At 57.7% G+C, this 21,440-nt stretch overlaps 1 protein-coding gene across 13 annotated transcripts in view; it reads right to left on the bottom strand.

The window, feature by feature from the left end:
• The window catches only part of DYSF (dysferlin), a 101,857-nt gene that overhangs the window by 65,503 nt on the left and 14,914 nt on the right, over positions 1-21,440 (bottom strand). For 8 of the 13 annotated variants that reach the window (XR_012633521.1, XR_012633520.1, XM_074904214.1 and 5 more), the window contains 16 exons: positions 20,271-20,312; positions 19,457-19,572; positions 19,031-19,144; positions 18,104-18,281; positions 17,354-17,478; positions 16,654-16,760; positions 15,119-15,311; positions 14,451-14,606; positions 13,309-13,440; positions 12,715-12,881; positions 12,299-12,413; positions 12,062-12,167; positions 11,287-11,429; positions 10,034-10,207; positions 3,829-3,922; positions 3,414-3,491 (listed from right to left, as the gene is read on the bottom strand). Coding sequence is in view for 11 of the 13 variants with exons in the window: in XM_074904214.1 (XP_074760315.1) it covers positions 3,414-3,491; positions 3,829-3,922; positions 10,034-10,207; positions 11,287-11,429; positions 12,062-12,167; positions 12,299-12,413; positions 12,715-12,881; positions 13,309-13,440; positions 14,451-14,606; positions 15,119-15,311; positions 16,654-16,760; positions 17,354-17,478; positions 18,104-18,281; positions 19,031-19,144; positions 19,457-19,572; positions 20,271-20,312 (2,040 nt within the window). In the remaining 2 variants the exon portion in view is untranslated. The remainder of the gene's footprint in view (positions 1-3,413; positions 3,492-3,828; positions 3,923-10,033; positions 10,208-11,286; positions 11,430-12,061; positions 12,168-12,298; positions 12,414-12,714; positions 12,882-13,308; positions 13,441-14,450; positions 14,607-15,118; positions 15,312-16,653; positions 16,761-17,353; positions 17,479-18,103; positions 18,282-19,030; positions 19,145-19,456; positions 19,573-20,270; positions 20,313-21,440) is intronic. The other 5 variants (XM_074904222.1, XM_074904224.1, XM_074904220.1 and 2 more) reach the window with 1 other exon arrangement.

Here is a 21,440-nt window from a genome sequence, read left to right as displayed (position 1 = left end):
CAAGGGGTCTTACCCCTAATCTGGGACAAAGCCAGAGTTTTCTCAAGGCGAGGTAGCGGCTAAGAGTGAGGAGTAGCCTCCCTTAACAACCAAAGCAATTAACATAGGAAGCCTGGGAACAATTAACCATAAAAACATGAAAGCTGAGCCCTCTCTAACACCTTCCCTTCCAGACAGCTTCAAAGAGCGTGTGGCCCAAACCTGCTGTGGAATCCAGCCTGCGGTGGCACTGGGCACAGGGACAGGACGGGTGGTGGCAGAACCAGGACCAAGGGCTGGGTGAGAGGTTTGGAACACGCCAGGGGATGACGCTGCAAGACCCCGTGGAGACTGAACACCCTCCAGAACCTGACAGCACCTACGGGGCCTTGTCAGGGACGAGACCCCCGTGGCCACCACATCCCACCGGAGTGGTCCCAGGTGTACCCGGAGCTCTGGTTGCCTGCAGAGCCCAACCTCCATGGTGGCAGGAGGCACCACGGGCCTTTTTGGGAGGACAGAGGTTACATCCCCCACCCAGCACCCGGCATGACGTGTCACCACAAGACACAGAGACACCAGACAGCGGGTAGGGATCCAGCAGCACCCGGGGGTACCGCCCGGCTCACCCCAAAGCCACTTACCACTGGCTTACAACAGACCCTACAAATGCAACCCACTGCTGTGCAAGCCCCTCCAATGCCAGGAGGTCCCCCCACCCTGCAAAACAACACCAACACCCCCACACCAGCACTGGCCTGAGACTGTGAGCTCATGCTGGGAGCAAAACATGCCCTGCCTGCCCTGGAGATGGAGGAGCATCCCCCAGACACCTGGAGGCAGGGTCGGCTGGGCAGGGCGGCGTCCCCCACCCTCCCTCCCCTCTTCCAGGGATGGGGGGGCCCAAGGGTGGGTGTGTATTTTCTTTCTTGGCGTCCGGACCTCAGCAGACGTGTTTAATGAGCCGGGGCTGTTTGCGAGGTGGCCGGCTGGAGAGAGCACTATTCACGCTGGGAAGAACCTTTTCCACTTACGCGCTTTTTTCCAGTAAGAGGAAAGCAGAATGCGTTACAATAAACAAAAAAACCATGGATTTGGATTTGCTTTTTTGCTCTTTTTTTTTTCCCCCCCCTCTTCTTCTTTTTAAAGGAGGCCTCTATAAAGCCCCTTTGTTTAGACCCTCGTGTGCACAGAAGGTTTATTTTTATAACTGTGTAAAGCCCCCTTAATGAACTCCTTTATGCTTTGTTAAGGCAGCGGAGATCACAATTCCACATTGTGGCATGTTGTTACTCATGTTGTCCTTGGCCGGGTTTTTCCGAAGGAAGGGACTCCCCTCCCCGCTCCGCCGATCGGGGCCATGAGATCACCTCGGTCCCCACCACTTCGAACAACAAACCCTTTGTGGAGGTGGAGGGGAGACGGGACCTCAGTGGGCGCAGACACTGGGTGATTGTTTGGGTGCTCTGCACCTCTGCGGGACATTTCTGCCAACCCCCCATCAAGCCCCTCTCCTTCAAAATATTGGGGGAAGCAGGAGCCCCTTGGGACTGTGGTCCTGCTGCCTGGCAGGGTGATGCCCGGCTGTCCCCGCAGGCTGCTCCCCACTGCAGGGCTGTCCCTGGATCCCATCCGAGATCTGTCACCCCCGTGCCCACACTGGTGGGCATGCCCACGCCCAGCCCCTCTGCAGATCCCCGCGGCAGATGGGCAGTGACAGCCTTGGAGGGATGTTGGGTGCCTCCTCCCTGCGGGCATCACTGCAGAGGGGTGGGGGTGCTCCGGGGATACCTGCCCCGGGACCTGCTCACATCTCAGGTGTGACCCCCACCACAGAGCGATGAACTGACGGGGGACTTTCTGCATTTCCCCCACTCCGGCTCTGACTTTCAGGTAGAGAGCCACATCCCCCCCCATCCTGCTTTCCCACCTCCAGACGACCCTCCAAAGCATTAGCGGGTGTGGGCAAAGGCAGCTCTTGTCACAATCATCAAAGAGCCGTGGGACCACCTGGCTGGCATGGCCCAGCCATGAGGAAGAGGATGTGGGACCCTCCAGGCTGGTCCCTGCTCAGGTCAAACACGAAGGACCCCTCCTGGCACATCCTCCCACCTCCACAGCCACGCTGCAAACGGAGCAATCCTAAAACCAAACCACCTACACCCAAGCACCCTTCAGCACCAGAAAACAAAGAGCTGCCCAACAGATAAAGTGCCATATCTTATTCTGACTTGATTTCCTAACCCAGAAAACATGAGCTCAGCACAGAACATCCCGACCACAGCAGCTCAAGCCCGGCAGTTTCAGAAGTGCAGCAGGACACAGAAAGCTTCTTGCTCAAAGCCCAGGACACCCTTTCCTCCACCTGGGACGACACTTTTTTCCATGAAGGGGCATTTTTTTGCACTCCAGTCTGAAGGATGCCCGGTTCAGGCATCGGTTCCATCAAGGAAACCCCCCAGCCATTGCCTCCCAGCCCCCTTGCAAAGTTTCCAGGATGGAGAGCGGAGGAGCAGCAGCTCAATTTAATGTTCGGTCGTGAAAACAAACACGAACCGTTTTACAGATTTGCCGCTGTTAGGTTATTTTCCTTTCCAACCATATTTTCAATCAATTCTTTCATTCCTAATAAATAGGGGTCTCTACTTCTTCAGCCCTGATCCTTTCCCCAAACCATAGGACAAATTCCCTCCACAAACCCCATGTCCAGGAGACCTGCTGCCCCCCTGCCCTGCAAGGGTGGGCAAGAGACTGGCCAGGACTCAACCAGCTGGGAGCCAGCTGGATGCTGAGGGCACAGAAATCTGACCAGAAACTTCATGAGGAAGCCAGAGAAGAAGGTGCCTGTCTGCTCCCAGGTCCTAATTACGCCCTTGCACACTTTTTTATTTTTTCTGAGCACATCTCGTGGAGGTTTCTGCCCCATGTTCCACCATCTCAACAGCAGCCCAGAGCCCTCCATCCTCCCTGCAACCCCCCAGCTCGCACTGCACAGAGGGGGGGCTCGAGGTGATGTGCCACAGTAAACATCCCTGCCCTCCGCTCTGGTTTTATTTGTCATGCCCCTGAGCAGTCTGTTACCCAGCCTTGCCACCGGCTTTCAGCTTCACCTCGGTCGGTCGGGGAGAAGGAGCTATTAGCAAAGCAAACATCTCTGACTCACGGCTGACCTGGGTAACTTGTGGTTTCTGGTTGGTTTCTCACATAACAGCTCTTGAAACTCCGCTTTTTTTTGCTGATGGGAAATCAAGCTACCAGGCTGGTTGCCTTGGGAAAGCCTCGTGCTGCTGCCTTTCGTTGTTTGGCTGTCAGACACTCTTCATTTCACATCAATAAATACCCCAAAATTTGCTTTACAGACCCCATTACTCCCCAGCACTCGTTATAGCAGTAATTACAAGCACAAACAAGCGGATGTGAGCATTTGGGCTCACCTGAGAAGCTGTCCTTATCCATGGCGATCAGATCCCGCGCCTGGTACATGTAGCAGCGGAGGTGGTATCTGTTCCCACCTGGAGAGCAAATGAGAAACAGTTAAGAGAAGAGTCCTGGGATGAGTGGAGGGCACGAGGAGTTTTAACCAGCCCCAGGCTCGTGTCTGAGGGCAGCTTGGCTTCATCCTTCCTGTGGCTTCCCAAGAGAGCACCGACCCTGAGCATGTCAACATTCCCAGGGGGATGAGCCATGCCCCATCCTTGCCCAAACCCCCCTTTCCGTCCATCTGCACTCAAGAGGGGTGAGAGGAAGAGGATGGGCAATGCTTGGCTATGGGGCCCCCACAGCAGAGACCCCGAGCCAGCCCTCACCACAGGGGAATTTCACCTTCCCCCCCAACCCTCAGGGCCTTACAGTCAAATATGCACGAAATGGTGGGTCTGTTGACACCAAAACTGAGGGTGGAGACGGATTTGCCATCATCGCTCTTGTCATCTGTCACTCCCCCCTGTAAGAGAAAGCAAGGGAAGGTCGGTCATGCCGGCACCCCCTCCACAGCCAGGGCTCCCCATGGGGTGGCGTCCTCTGGGTATCATCCCCCTGGGTGTCCAGGAGCACCTGGGGCTCCCAGTGCCTCCTGGCAGCCCACGGAGGGACCCTCGGGCTCTTCTGCCCCAGGGGGGTAGAGAGGATGCCAGGGGGAACAGGACATGACAACAGAAGCAGCCCAAGAGCCACCGACACATCCCCTCCTGCCTCCCAGCACCCCACCAGCATGGAAAAACCTCTCCACAAAGTTCTCCATTCTCGGAGCAGTAGTTAGTAAAGTAATTTCACAAAGTCCCTTTGCGAGCAAAATGGATGGAGTATAAAGTTTGTGAACAGTGATAGGGATGGTGTCAAACGCAGCCAAATGCCCCATTCATTGCTCGGGGGGAGCCCTGGCCGACCTTGGCCATCACTTTCCCTCCTCTTGTGTTCACCTGTGAGAGTGGCTTTTTATCACCTCCTCACTGCCACATTCAGCTCAAAATATTTAGTTGCAGGAAAAGGAGCATAAACGTAACTTCCTGGTGGGTGTAAATCTGATCTTTAAATATTTCTCAATTATTGAATACTAGGGAGAGACAGAAGAGGTGTTTAAAGAAAAAAAGGAAAAGAAAGAAGGAAAAAAGTAAAAAAAAAAAAAAAAAATCTGGTCCAGGATGGAGTTTCCAGAGCCTGGATCTGCCCAGTCCCAAAAACGTGCCAGGAGCTCAGGTGGTCTGCAGAGCCCTCGTGGCCTTTCCAGGCAGGAATCACAATTACCGTGACATCGTCTGTGGAGGAAGCCCGGGGTCTGCGCTGTGTTTGCGGCACCGAGGTCACGCCGAGGGTTTGCGAGGCAACCTCCAGCACTGCCTTCCCTTCCTCACCCCCCTCCCCGCAGGACCTGAATAGCTCCTCAGTTATTTTTATGACCTTGCTGCCCGGCCAACCGCCAGTCCCCCCACCCCGACCTGCCCCCGCTGCCAGCCTGGGGAAGGGCGAGTGGAGGAGCCAGGACGGGCAGGGACCCTTGCTCAGGACTGACTTACCCTTTGGGGTGCCCCCACGACCTCCTCCCTTTGCCCTCTGCCCATGGGGTTCCCGGGTGCCGGGTCCTGCAGCGGGGCCCGTGCACAGCACACGGTGCAAGGTAGCAGCCATGTGCTGTGGGTGTAGGAGCACCAGGGGACAGAGGCACCCTCCTCCTCCTCCTCCTCCTCCTCCTCCTCCTCCTCCTCCTCCTCCCAGTGGCACCCCACCGCTCTGCCCTGAGCAGGGCTCCTCTGCAGCTTTTCCTACCAGGCCCCCCATACTTGGTGCAGCCAGTTGGTATTTGGAGCACTAAGCTGTAGCACCGGGGGGCTCCACCCCGGCCCAATCCCAATGGCACCACGTGCCCACCCTGGCTGTCACCCCCCTGGTTTAAGTCACGTCCCTGCTCTTCTCCTGCCTGGGGAACTGTGGTTCAATCACGCTTGGTGCAGAGCCAGCGTTGGAGCGTAAGTACCAGCAGAAACAGGCAAGATGTTCCAGCCTGGCATGGAAAACCCAAAGTTCTCTGTCAGCCAAAGGTTTCCCTCAGCTGATTTTTGGAGGAGGATGGGAGGGAATGGGGTTTTCAGGGTGGGAGGGCTGCTTGCAGCTCCAGGGCTTTCCGTCAGAAAGCAGAGACGGCCTCGAGCTGCAGAGCTCGGCTCTGGGCTGCCCAGAAATGGAGCTGAGGGCAGAGACATGCCGGGGGGCCACACCGTGTCCTGCAGTCCTTCTCTTTTAATGACCATCAGTGACGAGCGAGATGCCAAATGGCAGATGCCAAAAAAGCTGGGACATGTTGTCACAGAGAGGGAAACCCAGGAACAAGCTGATATGATGGAGGTGATGGCCATGCTGGCAAGCCCAAGGCAGAGGAAGGCTGCCCGGCTTGTCTGGGGGGGTGCACGAGTGAAATACAGGCAGAAAGAGAGGAAATGTCAGGACAGTGCTGCAAGCAGTGCTGTTACACTGGCTCTGCGTTCCGGGTATGGGTGGGAGAGCTAAAAGCCTTCTGCATCACCAACTTCTTGGCCTCAAGCTCCCCACTGGTCACCTGGGACCCGTCTCAAGAAGCAATAAGCACCAGGTACTTTGGGGGTGTCCCCGGAGTGGAGGGGGGTGCCAAGTCCCAGGCAATGGAGAGGGGGGCAGAGTAGTCATAGCAGGGGTAAAGGGGTGGCCCAGGGGATGGGGTGCTTTGCCCAGAGCACTCGTGGGCTCACCACGGGCCTACTTTGCTAAGCAGAGTCTTCCCTGAGCCACCCAGGGACCGTCCCAAGGTGTGGGTGGCTGCAGGAAGGCTCCAAGGGCTGCCAAAAAAAATGGCCCACCCCGAAAGAAGAGCCACCATCCTTCTGCCGCGGAGAGCCCACAGCTGGGGGCAGCAGGAGGGAGCAGATGAACCAGTGGGACACAACACCTGAGGCAGCTCAACCCGCCCCAACGGGCACCCCAAAGCCATCAGGCTAATTGCACCCAAGGCAGCCGGAACCCGGTGCCACGTGGCAGCACCACGAGCCCTCGTAGCAGCGTGTGGCCCGGCTTCGGGCAGCACCGTCCTGCGAGCAGCCACGCTGCCTGACCCTGACACTGCTCCCCGTGGGATGGGGGGCTGGGGGGCGTCCCCCCCCCTCCCTAGAGTTTAGGGTCAGCGGAAGGATGGAGAATGTGTGAGCAGCAAAATAAAAGTCCCTGAGCAAAAGCGGGAGTGAGCACATGCTTGGGGAGAGCGAGCGTGCAAAAGAACTGAGGCACACGTGTGTGGGCTAGTATGTGTGGGGCTGGGGGGTGGTCACCACGCAGTGGGGCCAGGCAAGGGGCAGGACCTGGGGTCACGCAGTCACCCAGCAGCTCCCCCAGCTCTTCCCACGGCTGGGAGTGGGACCAGCTGGGAGCAGACACCCGCACCCCGTGGGGTCCACCCGAAGAGAGGCTGAGCTCACGCTGCTCAGCTCCGCAGGGGCAGCACTGCCGGAGGGGGTTTTTTGCGAAAACCTCTGCCGAGGGGTCCCCAGCTCCTACAAAACCCCCGTCAGCAGCTGGGTAACCCTGAGCCCGAGGTGCTGGGGTTCAGCAGGTCTGAAGGGCATCAGCCGCTCAGTTTAGTAAAGCCGGAGCGCTGCAGGCTGAGCATCCCCGGGCGGAGGGAGGCCCCGAGCACCGTCCGCACATTCCTGCATCCAAGACACATTCCTGCTGCTCATGTTTGGTATTATCTTCCTGTTGGAAGCCAACTCTTTCGAATAGCTCAGGGAATTAGCGCTTTGGGGTGTTGGCTTGTTCTGTCTGACTTTGCACTTTAATCCTCCCTTGGCTTCGGTTTCCCTGCCCCGCCGTACGGCTCCTTTGCTGGACGGCAACCCAGGCCACAACCACAAAATTGCACAAATGCCTTTCGTGGGGAAGGCGGCAGATAGCAGGAGGGGGACGGAGCAGACAGGAGGGGCTTCGGGAGGCTCCAGCGGCCGGTGGCAGCCCTGGCCCCAGGCTAAAATCCAAGCTCCCTCTCCTGACAGTATCTTTATTCTGCTTCAGTGCGATCGGAGCGGGCAGCAGAAGCTCCAACTCCATCTGGGGGCCCTGCTCAGCTCTGACACCTCAGCCTGCCAAAGCCACCTCTCTCAGCCCACGTTAAAAAAGCTTTAGAAAGAGATTCAGCAGAAAAATCAGTGCCCACCCTTCCCAGCCATCAGCATCCACTTGTATTTTCCCATCCTCAGCACCACTTCACTCCACCACCCGTGATCCCTCCTCCCTCTTGCAGCTCCAGTGGATGGAGGGGTTGACCCTGTGCAGGTCTGGGGTTGCTGGGTAGGAGACACTATGTAAATTTAGGTATTATTTTGGGATGAAGCATCCTGGAAAAATACGTAAGTCATTTAAGCGAGAGAGGAGAGCTGGAAAGGCATGAAGCTGCAAAACCAGAAAGTATGGCAAGATCATTTATAAAGCCATCCTCAGAAAACCAAGCAACCACAGAAAATGTGGCCAGTAACCCCAAAATATGAGGGCACCAGGGCGAGCCAGAATGACCTACTGCGGAGGGGAATTCGGAGAGCGGAGCCCAAAGGGCAGGCGGGCTGGTCCTGCGCCCACGGGCTGCCGGGAGCCAGAGCCAGGGCCGGGGAGGGATTCACCTGCCGCGCTCCCAGGCTGCTCCCTCCCGAGTGGGGACAGCAGCCCCCAACATCTCCCCACCTGAAGCAAATACTAGTCCTTGCCAGGTGGCATCACCCTGCCCGAGCCATGGTTCAGCTCCCAGAGCAGCACGGTCCTACAGCACCCAGGGCCCTGCTGTCACCCAGGACCCTGCTGTCACCCAGGGCCCTGCTGTCACCCAGGACCCTGCTGTCACCCAGGACCCTGCTGTCACCCAGGACACTGCTGAGGGTTCTGCTTGTCTCTTGCTGACATTCAAGCCGGGAAAATTTCTGGTTCAGGCGTTTGCCTGGCACAAGGGAACTGGATGTTGGCACTGGAGCAGCCGTGACATTTAGGGCAAACTTTGCTGGAGGAGGGAGAGAGAGGAAAACGTGACAAGGCAAGGCAAGACATGGCAAGGGAAGGGAAGACATGGCAAGGCAAGGCAAGGCAAGGCAAGGCATAGCGTGGCATGGCAAGGCAAAGGAAGGCAAGGCATAGTAAAGCAAGGCACAGCATGGCATGTCATAGCATGGCAAGGCACATCAAGGAAAGGCAACACAAGACATGGCAAGGCATGGCATAGCATGGCATGGCAAGGAAAAACAAGGCATGGCAGGCCAAGAGAAGGCATTGCTTGTTTTGCTAGAATTTTTTTCAGTTAGAAAAGAAGCAAAAAAATAAACTGGCTTTGTTACATGATAATATAATAAAAGTTATAGATGTAAGTCTGGCATAAAGATAAATGAGAGATGTGGGAGGCTCCTAAGAACTGGGCACTCCAACTCTGACACAGCTAAGAAATGCTCAGGAAATAAATATGCAAAGTAGATAACACCCGGAAGGGGCAGCCGCCAGCAGCGTGGGGCAGGTGGGGGTTCAGCAGCACACCAGTGACACCAGGGGACACTTAAACAGGGACCCCCTGCCACCACGTCAGCGTCACCAGGAGCGAAGCAAGCAGCAGCTCCTGGGCACGTTGCCACTTTAATGAGGCTTTTTTCTTCTCTCCCCTTTTGCTTTAGCCTCTGCTCCCCATGCAGGAGGGGCAGATTTTCCTCCCCCCAGGCCTCCCCCACATCCCCTGGCACCCCCAGCAGACGGGTCTGTCAGCAGCCAGACTCACAAAGCCATTTCATTTGTGGGCTAACGACGGCGACACGGGGGTACGGCCAAGTCCCTTGGAGAACCACGCGGCTGAGCAGACCCCCAAGACAGCCCCATCAGACACCCCCCCATCAACCTCCCCTCATCCCCAGAGCCATGAAAGGGCACGGGGGGTTCCTGCACAGCCCCACGGGTGTGCACACACCCCCCCGCATGTGCATGGACACACTCCCCATGTTGTAGGGTTTTCCAGCTAAATCCTCCTCGATTGCCTCTGCCGAGAAGCAAAGGAGCGAAGCATCTGGCTGAAAATCACACCAATGGGCCCCAGGGTGAAGGGGGGAGAGAAGCCAAGGTCCCACCAACAGCCCTGGGGGTGCCAGGACTCCCCCAGATGGGGCCACTGTGAGCTCAGAGCTGATACATGCGAGCGCCGTGGAGCCGCCTGTGTCCCAAAGGGGCTGCTGGGTTCCAGCGCTGGACGGGGGGAAGGACAGAGCAGGGCAGGAGGAAAAAAAAGCCAAATGGGGGGAGAAAAAAAAAAAAAAGTCCTATAATAGGGGCTTTGTGCTGCTGTGGTTGGTTCTCATTTAGTTATGGGAAAAGCCAAAGGATTATGAAATCCAGTGTATTAAGAAAGCCAGAATTAGCTAAACAAACAGCGGCGGGTGCAGGCGGCAGATAACGAGCAGCAGATAATTATGATAATTGTTCCGGGCCCATTCCCTGGGATGGGATGGAGGGTGGGAGCAGACCCGACCAGGCTCCCCCTCCCAGGCAGAAATCTTCTGGGGAAAAGGTGTGCACCTACCAGGGCGCCCTCCAAGGCGAAGACGGCGGCGGCCCCGGTGCGCTCCAGGGGCTCCATCCTGCGCCTCCAGCGCCGGCGGCGGAAGGTGTCGGTCCGGCGGTACTTGAGGTGGAAGCGCCAGCCGAAGAGCGAGGCGTACTCCCAGCCCTCCCCGTCCAGCTCCTCCTGCTTGTGCTGCCGGGCAGGGACAGGCCGGGGCTCAGCGTGGGGCTCGGTCCCACCGCCCCACGGCCCCTCTGCAGGTGACAGTGGTGGGGCCCTGGCACAGCCAAAGGGCAAAGCCACTTGTGCGTGGGGCTCTCCAGGGCCAAGGCTGTGCCCACCCAAACCTGGGTCCAGCCTCTTCAAGCTGTTGCCTGCTACAGTTGTCCCACCCCACGTCCTCCCTGTATGCCTCCAGCTTAGAATCACGGAGGAGCATCACGGGATCATTCAGGTTGGAGAAGACCCTTAAGATCGTCGAGCCCAAGAGTGAACCCCACGCTGCCAAGCCCCTGCCTGGGGATTCAGCCCTTCAGCCAGTCCCTGGGGTGAACCCCACTTGGAGAAGGGTCGCGGGACTGGGGGCTGCCCCTGCTGAGCAAGGAGGGGGCCACATCCTGCCCAGGCCTGTGGAGCACCAATGCCTCCATCTTCCCAGCCTGCCCTCCACTTGGCCACCACCTCTGATCCCTCCCAGGGCCACCACAGTTCTGCCACCACTGTAACGTCTCCCTGGGCATCGGTCACAAGCTCACGAAGACTTTTTCTCCCCAGAGCTCTGTCACGTCCCTGTGACACTTGCAGCCCTTTGGCAGATGGGGTGGCAGGGCCTGCCCGTGCTCTCCAGCCACAATTGTCTAGAAGTGCTGGAAAGAGAGGAAAGTGTCTTGGGGAACTGGCTGGGGGGAGGGAGGAGCGGCAGCGCTGCGGTGGTATTTGCAGTCCAATTGCACCACCTAGAGGGAAGCGGGACTGGGACAGGGGACAGACAGAACCTCTGCCAGCCCCGGACCCCGACCTGCTTCATGGCACTGGTGGAGGTCCCCATCCCACCCCGCAGCACCCCTGGAGCAGTCCCCGCCTCTGGGAGGTGTTGACCCCCATGGTGGAAACCACAGAGGCTGCTGACTGCTCCAACGCCGAGACCTGCGCCACCAGGCTCCAAAGCACAGGAGGTCTCTGCAGAAGGCCAAGCACCTCCACCGTCATGCAGAGAGACGGGGACACAGCCCCAGGCCGCCCCCACCCTCTTCTCCCCAGCCCCACCCTACCCTCCTCATGGCCTCCATCTGCGCCAGGTCCCGCCGGCGAAGCCGCACCCAGCGCCGTCGCCGGTTGGTGTGGTACATCTTCTCGGCCGGCACCCAGGCCTTGGGCTTGCGGTCGGGAGGGATGGTGATGCCGTACTCCCAGCCTTGGGGAGAAGGAGACACCTGGGCGAAGGCAGGAGAAGAGCCCCCTCCCGCGCCTCACGGACCTCCCCTCACACCCATCGGCACTGGAGCAGCTTTAAGCGCGAAGGTTTCTCCAGATACAAGGCGCTTTCCCAGTTTGCTGCTCCACGCAGAGGACAACCTACTCCTGGTGCTGCCCAGTGGAGCTGGCCCTCAGGGGATGCCCAGGTGGTGGATTCCTGGTGTCCCACCAGCCTTTGGCTCAAAGTCACAGCCTGGGGACCTCTCGGTCCTTCCTTCCTCAGGCCACCCCAACCTTGTGACACTCTCGGATGCTCTCTGGTCTGATGGCCCATTTCTCTTTCGCCAGAAGCCAGGTAAGATCCTCCAGAAGAGCAGCCTGGACTGACCCCAGCAGCAAGGAAAGTGCTGCTTTTGTGGCTGCCCACCCCACAGCCCCAGCCTCAGCCAGAACAAGGGGAAGAGGGTATCCCCAGGGCCTGAGCCCCTTCTCCTGAGGCCATCGGGGCAGCTCACACAGCCACCAAGGGGATGTTGTCATCCCCAGCGCCGGATGGGACCGTGGAAGGAAACACCACGATGGGCAAAGGGGATGAAAACAGGACAGATGCCCAAAACTGCTTTCTGATACCTTTCTCATCCACAGCTCTGTTGAGATCCGTGTCCCATTCCACATCTTCCCACTTCCAGCCCGGAGGACACTCTATTTCATCCTTATGTAGGACCTTCTCCCCGTTCTGTGGGACACAGGGGTGTTTTCAATCAAACAATGCCCAGCAGATGCCTAAACCTCTCCTGAGTGCCCGGGGGCTTCTGCCACTGCAGCCTGGGGTGGTGCTCAGCCCCCGGCTGCCCGCTCTGCCCTTACCACATCAGTGTAGGCATCAGTCATGTGGATCCACTGGCCTCCAGGCAGCCGGACCTGGTTCTCAAACACCTCCTCCACGAAGCTCAGGTGCCCAGCGTCCGCATCGTGCAGCAACCTGCATCACGGGGGGATGCATGGTGTCAGGGGCTCCCCTGGGTGCCGGGGCCATCATGTCTGTGAGCACCTGCGCAGCACCCACCACCCCAGGGACATCACCCAACGCAGAGATGATGTGTTTTACATTAATGTTTTTCCCTACCAAGGATGGGGAGAGCAGATGAGGAACCCCTGTGGCACCCCCGACCTCCATCCAGCTTTCTGGGTGACCTTGCCACCAGCTTAGCATCTGCTCAGGTTTTTGGGGTGCCCGGGACAGCCCACCCAGGCTCTGATCTTGGCAGAAAACCATCACTCACGTCTTCTCTGGGCAGATGAACCAGTCCCCAGCCCAGGTCCAGCCCGTGGAGGGGCGGAAGCTGTCCTTAGGCAGCTTGATCTTGCCAGTGACATCTGAGTATTTGGGGTAAGTCAGACCAGTTGTACCCCAGTTCCCCACCAGCGCCAGCTTGGTCTGGTTCTCATACTGGGGGAGCAAAAGCAGAGAGGTTTTTGCATTGGAGGCACAAAATCCCATGAATAAACCTTCTGAAATCCTATCAGTAATCCCTTCCTTCCTGGAGAGCCCCGTCCTGAGGACAGACGTCCTGGGAAGAGCCTAACCTCCCCACCCCCATGGGCACCCCATGAGTTCCCCCCCTGCAGGTGGAAGGAGATGTGAAGCCACAACGTGGCTTTATGGCTCATTACCAACCTTCTCCCCGGCCTTTTGGGCTGGATGTTGGTGGAAACAGCTCTTTCTTCTCACAGTTTGTAGGGGCTGATGTGACTCCCCACCCAGCAGTGCTCTCACCCATGGTCTAGCCCACCCTCTCCCCTCCATGGTGGAGTTGCTGCCCACCCTGGAGAGAAAAAAAAAAAACCCTTTGTGGTGCTCCCTGAGAGATGCTCACGGTTTCGGCGAAGACGGAGAGCTTCCCCTCGGCGTACTGGTTAAACTCCTTCTCATCGACCGACAGCCCAAACCAGAGCTGGACCCGGATCTGAGCTGGGATCCTCGGCCCCATGGCCTCCTCCTGGGGGTACTGCCAAGGGCAGAGCCCCGTTAATAACCCCGAGGAGGATATTAAGGGGAGATGCTCGGGATGCGAAGCTGGGGGTGGCGGGAATGAAGTTGCCGTAGCCCCAGCCAGGGGATAGGTGGGACATGGAACATCCCTGGGAACTGGGACAACATCAACAGTGTGTAGAGCACTTTGGGGATGACCTTGAGGAGCTTCAAAGCCCCGGTGGTCAGGGCTTCTGCGCCTTGGTGAGAAACCCTTCAGGGCGGGACACCAAACCCAGCCAACATAATTCAGCAAAAATAGAAAGAATAAACAGGGAGATGTCTCATTGCCCTTTTTTCTCTCTCTCAGTTACTTTTTTTCCCCTTTGAGTGATGCTGGTTTTCCATCCAGAGCTAAAGTACAGAAAAAAACCAATATACTTTAGTTCGTCTTTTGCTGCCAGCTGGGCTTGGGGTTTTGGGGTTTATTCAGTTTCTTTTATTTCACTTTATTTTTTCAGAGCTTGTTCAGCACTGATTGTCTGCTCTCAAGCTGGCACGCAGCAAAAGGCCAAAGAAATATCATTTGAGATGTGAGAAGCTTGGTAAGTGCCTGGCAGAGAGGCCACAGCTTGAATTTCCTGGGGTGGCAGAGGGTCAGGAATTTTGAAAAACATAAAATAACTTTAAAAAATAAAAAAATAAAACATATTTTTTAAAAAAGCACTGTCTGGGCCAAAGTGCACCCATCTTCACGGCCCAGGAACTTGCAGAAAATATGAAGATATTCATGGGGATCTGCTGCAGACCCACGTAAGAGGAGCTGAACTCCACCAGAAGCACAGCCAGGCTCTCACTGGGCAGGAACGAGCTTCAACAGGGTCGAAACTGGGGCTGGGGGTCATCGGAGCCCTGGGCCCTTGTGGGTTAACTTTGTGTTGGGATTTCAGGTTTCCCCTGCTTGATTTCTCCCTCTTTTTTTTTTTTAGGGAAAAAATGTTTCTGAAATGAGCATCATGCGTGCACACACATCTGAAGCCAAGGTACCTTCAGGAAGATGGTCTGCAGCTTCCCGCAGTTCTTGCCGCAGCAGCTGGGGATGTTCCTGGAGAAAAGGACCTCGTGGGCCGGCACGCGGGCGTACGCGACGCGCTTGTCTCCCTGCAGCATCCAGATCACTATATCGGGCAGGCTGTTTTGGGGCTGGAAAACACAAAAGCCATAGTGTCCAATCGGCAGGGCTCCAAACAAGCACAGCAGCTGCGGAGGGATGTGGGAGGCTGGAGAGCAGCTGTACCCCGAGTCCAACTGCCAACCCAAGCCCATGGGGTGAGACCAGTTGACCCAAACCCCATTTCAGCAGCTCCAGATCCCAGTTGGGTCTGGCCAGGGCCCCCCGTTTCTCCCATCCCTGCTCTCCTCAGCCAGGCCAGGCCAGTTTAGGTTGGGGGTTCACTGGCTGCGTGGTAGAGCTCTGCCATGAGCCTCAACAGCTGGGTGCCAAACCTGGCCCCTTCCTAACTCGGGTCCCATCACTGCAGCGGGGGCACACGTACAACCCATGCACGGGGGGACAGGACTCTGCCCGTGAGAGCACCGTTATCTCTTTGCTTCCCCCCACATCACCGGGCAATTGCTCAGAGCCGTTGCACCGTGAGGGAGGGCTTGGGAAGAACAAGACCCCTCAAGGTCAAAAGCAGCTCCTGCAGCATTACCTCCTCTGCCATGGCCTTCAGCCTCAAGAGCCAGTCCTCTGCCTGCTCCAGGGCCGCCGACAGGCTCGAGTCCTCATGCTTGAGCTTCAGGGCTGCCTTCACTATCTGCTCCAGGTTGGTGCTGCGAAAGCGGTACATGTTCTGGTCCAGGTGGGTGCTGGCTGGCTTCCCCAGGACATCGGGCAGGCTCAGGCTGTGGGGACGGGCAGAGATGCAGCGTTAGCAGCTCACTCACCCCCTCATGGGGCTTTGCTGTCTTTTTAAATTTTTTTTTTTCCTCCTCTTCAACCAGCTGCCAAGGAATTAACAAGCCACCAAAGATACATTCGGGGAACACGGCAATGCCAAGGAGCTTCAAACCACACTTGCAGCCCCAACACATCAGGATGGGACTCTGGCTGAGACATACACACACACACACACACACACACATTTTAATATAAATTGATTCAAGCTGCTGGATAAATGCTTCAGGAGTCCAGGAGGATCATCGCTGCGTTGAGCCGTTTAGAGGTTTTCCTGTAAAATACAGTGATTTACGGTGCTGTTGTTATTAATGTTCTTCTTGCTCCCGGTTCCTAACCAGCAGCCCCCCACCAGTCACAGCATTCCCCCCTCGGGCTGGGACTGGGCTCCATAAACCCCATTTTCATTGGATGATAAATAAACAGGACGACAACTCTCGTGCTCGTCGAGATGTGCCACGGATGACACACACAGTTTCAGGTAGGAAACGGCCGGATGGTTGGGTTGGGTTGTGCTTAATATTGCTTAGTATGACTAGAGGATGGAAAGGAGCAACGTGATGGCAACCTCAAAGAGATCTGGGAAGGGAACCACGGCCCCAGGACCCTGCTGAGGGCAGTCCCTGAAACACCTTCCTGAGGGCTGAGCTGTGGGATAAAACGCTGTGGTCGTACCGCAGCGATGCTCCCTGGAGCAGCTCCTCATCCGCACAAAGCACAATCCAGCCCAAAAAACGAGGCTTTGCGGAGGGAAAGCCCGTGGCACCCCGCCAGCCCCCCTTGAATGAATGTTCAAGAGTTTAGAAAGGCAAAGCAGCGGCGGATACTGGTGGTGCTGCCCATGTGCCATCCAGCCCTGCGACATCCCCGTCCCCCCGCCCAGCCGTCGGACACACAACACCCACTGCACAGCCCTTTGGGTGCTCTGCACGGGTGCCTCCTACGCAGACTCAACGGGGAAGGCCCATGGGTGGCTCCTCAATCCACAAGTCCCACTGTCCCTCCAGGCGGGCTGGCTCCAGCTCCTGCCCCGACACAATGATGCTCATTCAGGTGAGCCCCGCTGCAGCCCTCGCATAAAGGCTGGAAATTTATGACTTGCCTTAAATGTCACCTTTTCAACCCCGTGCCTTGGCTCAGCAACGTTTGAAGCAAACATTACCAAAGGACCAGCGTTTTTCAGAGAAAATAAAAATAATTAAAAAAAAAGAAGTGGTCCCTTCCAAGATAAATAAGTGCTCTCACAGTAACGGCATGGAAAGGCTCACAGTCAAACCCAGCAGAAAATACCTGCAGTCGGCAATGATGTCATCCATCAGCTGGGCACCCAGGGCGTCCAGCTCACTCGGCAAGTGGTTGGCCTTGAGAGCAAGGTGGAGCTTCTCCAGGTTTTCTTCCTGCATGATAGGTGGGGAAGAGGAGTTGCACAGCAGGGCCCCCCACGGGCGCCCCACTCCACCCCACACACAGGAGCCTCCCAACGAGCTCCTGGGGCTGCTCCCTGTGATCAGAAACACCAGCCTGGGTCCCACCAGGGCTCTGCACCAGCTCCAGGGAAACAACAGTGAAATACAGCAAGAAATTCTGTAAATAGCTCAGGAGCTGAAGGAAGGTCCTCGCCTCCCGCACCTGCACCAGTAGGCAGGTGGGGGCACAGCAAAGCACTGTGTTCACACCCCCCTGTCACCCCAGCGAGGACGAGGGTGGTCCCTTCCCCTCCACCACCCCACGAGCCGAGCAGGACACCCAGGACGCTGACAGATTTCCCCTGCACAGCACAAGAGTCACCAAAGCCCAAACCTGACCCAGCCTGGAGATGACCCCTGTCAGAATCACAGAACCCCAGAATCCTGGAGGCTGGAAAAGCCCTTGCAGCTCCTCCAGCCCAAGCATGACCCTCCCCCTGACCGTTCCCAACTCCCCCAGATCCCTCAGTGCTGGGTCAGACTGAAAGGAGGTGGACGATGCTCCTTGCCCCCACAGCACTCACCAGCCTGTCGGCTGCATAGTGGAGCAGGTTCTGAGCGTCAGTCCGGTAGCTGATATCCTCCCAGTAGGACGACAACACCACCACGGGCTTCACGTTGCCCCAGGGCAGGTAGTAATATTGGCAGCCTGGAGGGCACAGCACACTGGTGAGCTCATGATATTGGGGTGACAGGGGACCCCACTCCTCAGGGCCAGAGCAGAGATGAAGGGGGGGGCAATGCAGCATCTCTGGGGTTCTTTTGGAGCAAGAGGATGGGAATTATGTTCCCCAAACCCACATGCAACAGAGCAAGGTCCTAAGGGATGTGCATCAACCCCCATGGCCGCAGCAGCTCCTGCAGAGCACCAAGGCCAGAAACCAGCAGAACCACCCCAGTGGGGTGAGGACATCTCACACCAGAGCGAGAGCCGCACAGGAGCCAGGGAAAGGCCGTCCCAAAGCACCGTCTCTCCCTTGAGGAGAAATGGGCACCGTTAGCACCGACGTGCTGCCCAAAAATCACTTCAAGCCAGCACAGAGCTGAGAGAATTATTCCTGGCTTCCCCCGCCTCCTCCCCAGCCACATATTACTGCTCCACAGCATGACTGAGGTACCAAGAACTTCTGGAGGTCATCTGCTCCAAGCAGGATCACCTGGAGCAGGTTGTCCAGGGCCACATCCAGTTGGGTTTTGAACATCTCCAAGGATGGAGACTCCACACCCTCCCCGGGCAGCCTGGCCCAGTGCTCGGTCACCCCGGTGTCGCTCACCATCAAACACGGCCCGGCTGTACTGCGTGGTGGAGGCCAAGGGCAGGCACGTGTTGTCAAATTTGTTGCCATAGTTGCCGATGCTGACCTCAAACTGGATGGCATCGTCCACATCTTGGAGCATGGTGGCTGAGTAGAAGGCAGCGAAGAGGGAATACTTCCGACGGCGCAGGTACTTCTGCAAGAGGCACGGGACCGTGTCCGTAGAGGAGCCACCACCACCTCTCTCCTACACACAGACCCTCCGCTACCCTGGCACATGACAGCTCAGCGAGGCCTCCAAGATGGAAAAGTTCATCACAGGGAAGAAAAGCATAAATTGCAGCGAGGGAATTTGGGGTGAGGTATTTAGAAGAAACTCGACAAAGGAGAAGGCTAGAACTTTCCATAAAAAACATGGTTTAAACCTGAAGAAATGAGCAAAAGGAACACATCTGTGACAGCGCCTGAGTTGAGGCAAATCTCTCAGCTCTCCACAGAATCCCAGAACCATCCGGGTTGGAAAAGCCCTTGCAGCTCCTCCAGCCCCACCATGACCCTCCCCCTGACCGTTCCCAACTCCCCCAGATCCCTCAGCGCTGGCTCAGCCCGACTCTTCAACCCCTCCAGGGATCCCGGGGACTCCCCCCTGCCCTGGGCAGCCCATTCCAACGCCCAACAGCCCCTTCTGCACAGAAATCCTTCCTCAGAGCCAGCCTGACCCTGCCCTGGGCAGCTTGTTCACCATGGCCTGCTCACTACCCTACAGCAGCTCAGGCAGAGCAAGCTGGACACCTTGGGATGGAAACGCTGCAGGAGACACCCTCCAGGAGCTCACCAACCACCCCGCCGCTCACGGGACACTTCCCCAGTGCCCCCACACACCACGCCGCCGGAGGGCCGACCCCACAGCCCGTGGGCCCGGGTGCCCCACAGAGACGCCGTTACCTCCACCCGCAGGATGTCATCCGCGGAAATGTCCTCCACCTTCTGCTCCACGTGCTCCACCAGTTTGGTCTCCAGCTCCACCAGCATCCTGCCGCGATACGCAACTCCCTCGCCCTTGGGGGACACCAGGGACAGGCGTCAGGACTGTGGTGCCCCCTCCCCACAGGCAAGCTCTGCCTTTGCTTTCAGTGGGCTTCATCGCGGAGGAGCGAGATCAGGCAAAGTATTTCTGCAAGCTCCTCGAAGGTAGAGAGCGTTTGGGCAGCAGAGCAGTATCAGGAGGTGCTTAGCCAGCAGGAATAGCCAGGGGGAGAAAATGCAGTGCAGGCTCCTAATAACAAAGCCAGTTTGGGTTAATAGCAGCTTTTTTTTGCCAAGGAAGGCGGTAGTTAAGTTTAGGTTGTGCTGGAAAGAAGCCGACGTCACCTTTCCTAAATTGAGCGTCTCGTAAGGGTCGGGGAAGCCGGTGAACTCCCGGGGGCTGCCGTAGAGGTTGATATAGCAGGGACCGAAGGTCGGCAGGAACCCGAGCCCATCGTCCGCTGGGGACCACAGGGGAAAAGAGCTGTTAGAGAGTCCCGAAGGCACCTCGGGGACGTGTCCCTCGGGGCTTCTCTGCAGGACCATGGAGACCACATGCGTGCAGCTGGAGGCCACTGAAACGCTGCAGGTTTTCACCCTCTTTGAGTCCTATGACCGCTTACCTTTTTGCCAGAGAAAGACAAGGGGGCCGTGGGGCTGAGCAGGGGGCACAGAGCTTCCTAGTCCCAGGATGGGTCCCCAGAGAAGGAGAGCATGGCTTTGCTGGTGTGAACCAGTGCAGGGGATTTATACCAGCCAAGGAGCTGCCCCGTGCTCCCCTTTAGGCAGGAAGAGAGTGATCGGAAGAGGATTTTTATGCAACCTCGAGCAGAAGGAGCAGCGAAGCGGCAGAAATCGTTCACAGTGTCCTGCTCTGAGCTCCTGAGCCGGCTGCTCCCTGTGCACAGCGGGCTCAGCACCCACCAGACCATGAAGCCACCGCTGCCCAACACAGACACCCCAAACCTGCCGTGGGGAAGGGCAGCAGAGCCCTTTCCACGCTCCCTCGGGGCAGGGGGAGGCCATGCTGGAGACATCCCATCTTCCCACCAAGGTGCCCAGGCACAACGCAGCCCAGGCTCCGGCCCTGACCGCAGCTGAACCAGCACAAAACAGTTACCAAAAGGCGACTGCAAACCGAGAGGCTAAGGGGACGTACGGTCTGAGGCTTTCAGAGGCTTCGCGAGAGCAGGAAACTCATCTGAGGCACAAAGAAATGGAGAGAGGTTAGGAAAGGCTGGACAGGGGCGTGGAGGAAGGATGGAGGGTTATGGGAAACGAGGGTGGATGCTCTCATGGGCTTTTGGTGCCAACAGACACTGGAGAGGCAGAGAGAAAGGGGGAGGTTGTTACGTAGCCCGATCACTCTTCCAGGGGCTGTGGGATTGGTGTGAAACAGGAGGAGCTGAGAATCCCTGGAGGATGCTTCGCGGGCTGCAAACGCTGGATGGAGCCGCAGCTGCCCAGCACCAACTCGGGATCCAGCAGGTCTCAGCGGTGGGGTGGGCTGTGCCCAGGGCAGACCCCGGCAGCCTCCTCCTCCCCCTGCTGCCTCTCTCTCTCTCCCCAGACAAGCCCAGGAGCTGCCCTTTAACTGGGGGAGATGGGGCGTGGACACACAAGCACCTCGGTGGAGAACAGTGCTGCACCCCAACTCCATGCCTGCATGCACAGCCAGGCAGCACTGGGGTGGGGGGACACAGGCTGCAGAATGTGTGGCTACAGCTCTGCAGTGGGCTGATGTCCAGGGGGCTGCTGGTAGCCCTGTCCTGCGTCCCTACGGCACGGGGACGCTCGTGATGGGGCGGGGGGTTGAAGGGTGCCCGAGAGTCTGAGAGATGCACAAAGCAAAGGGAGCAGAGCGAGGGGAGCCCCGATGGGGCTGCAGATGCCACTGAAGCTTGTTAGCAGCAGGAGATGCTCATGCAGGTCAGGGCAGCTGCTGCTCCTGGCCCTGTCCTGGCTCTCAGTAGTCCCGCAGTCGTGCCCTCCCGCTCGGCACAGGTGACACCGGCAGTGTCACCCAGCCCATCCCTGCCGGCACCGCTGCCGTGGTCCTTTGTTTCACAGAATGAGAACCCCAGAATCACTCAGGCTGGAAAAGCCCTCGGGATCACCGAGTCCAACCCTCAGCCCGACTCTGCAAAGTTCTCCCCTACCCCACATCCCCCACAGCTCATCCCAACGGCCCTGAAACCCCCCCAGGGATGGGGACTCCCCCCTCCCTGGGCAGCCTGTTCCACTCTCGGACCACTCTTGCTGGGAAACATTTTCTCCTCCTGCCCAGCCTGAGCCTCCCCTGGGGCAGTTTCCAGCCGTTCCCTCTTGT

The sequence above is a fragment of the Athene noctua genome, chromosome 4 (assembly GCF_965140245.1).
Source record: "Athene noctua chromosome 4, bAthNoc1.hap1.1, whole genome shotgun sequence".
Taxonomy (NCBI): domain Eukaryota; kingdom Metazoa; phylum Chordata; class Aves; order Strigiformes; family Strigidae; genus Athene; species Athene noctua.
This window is presented reverse-complemented; position numbering and strand designations above follow the sequence as displayed.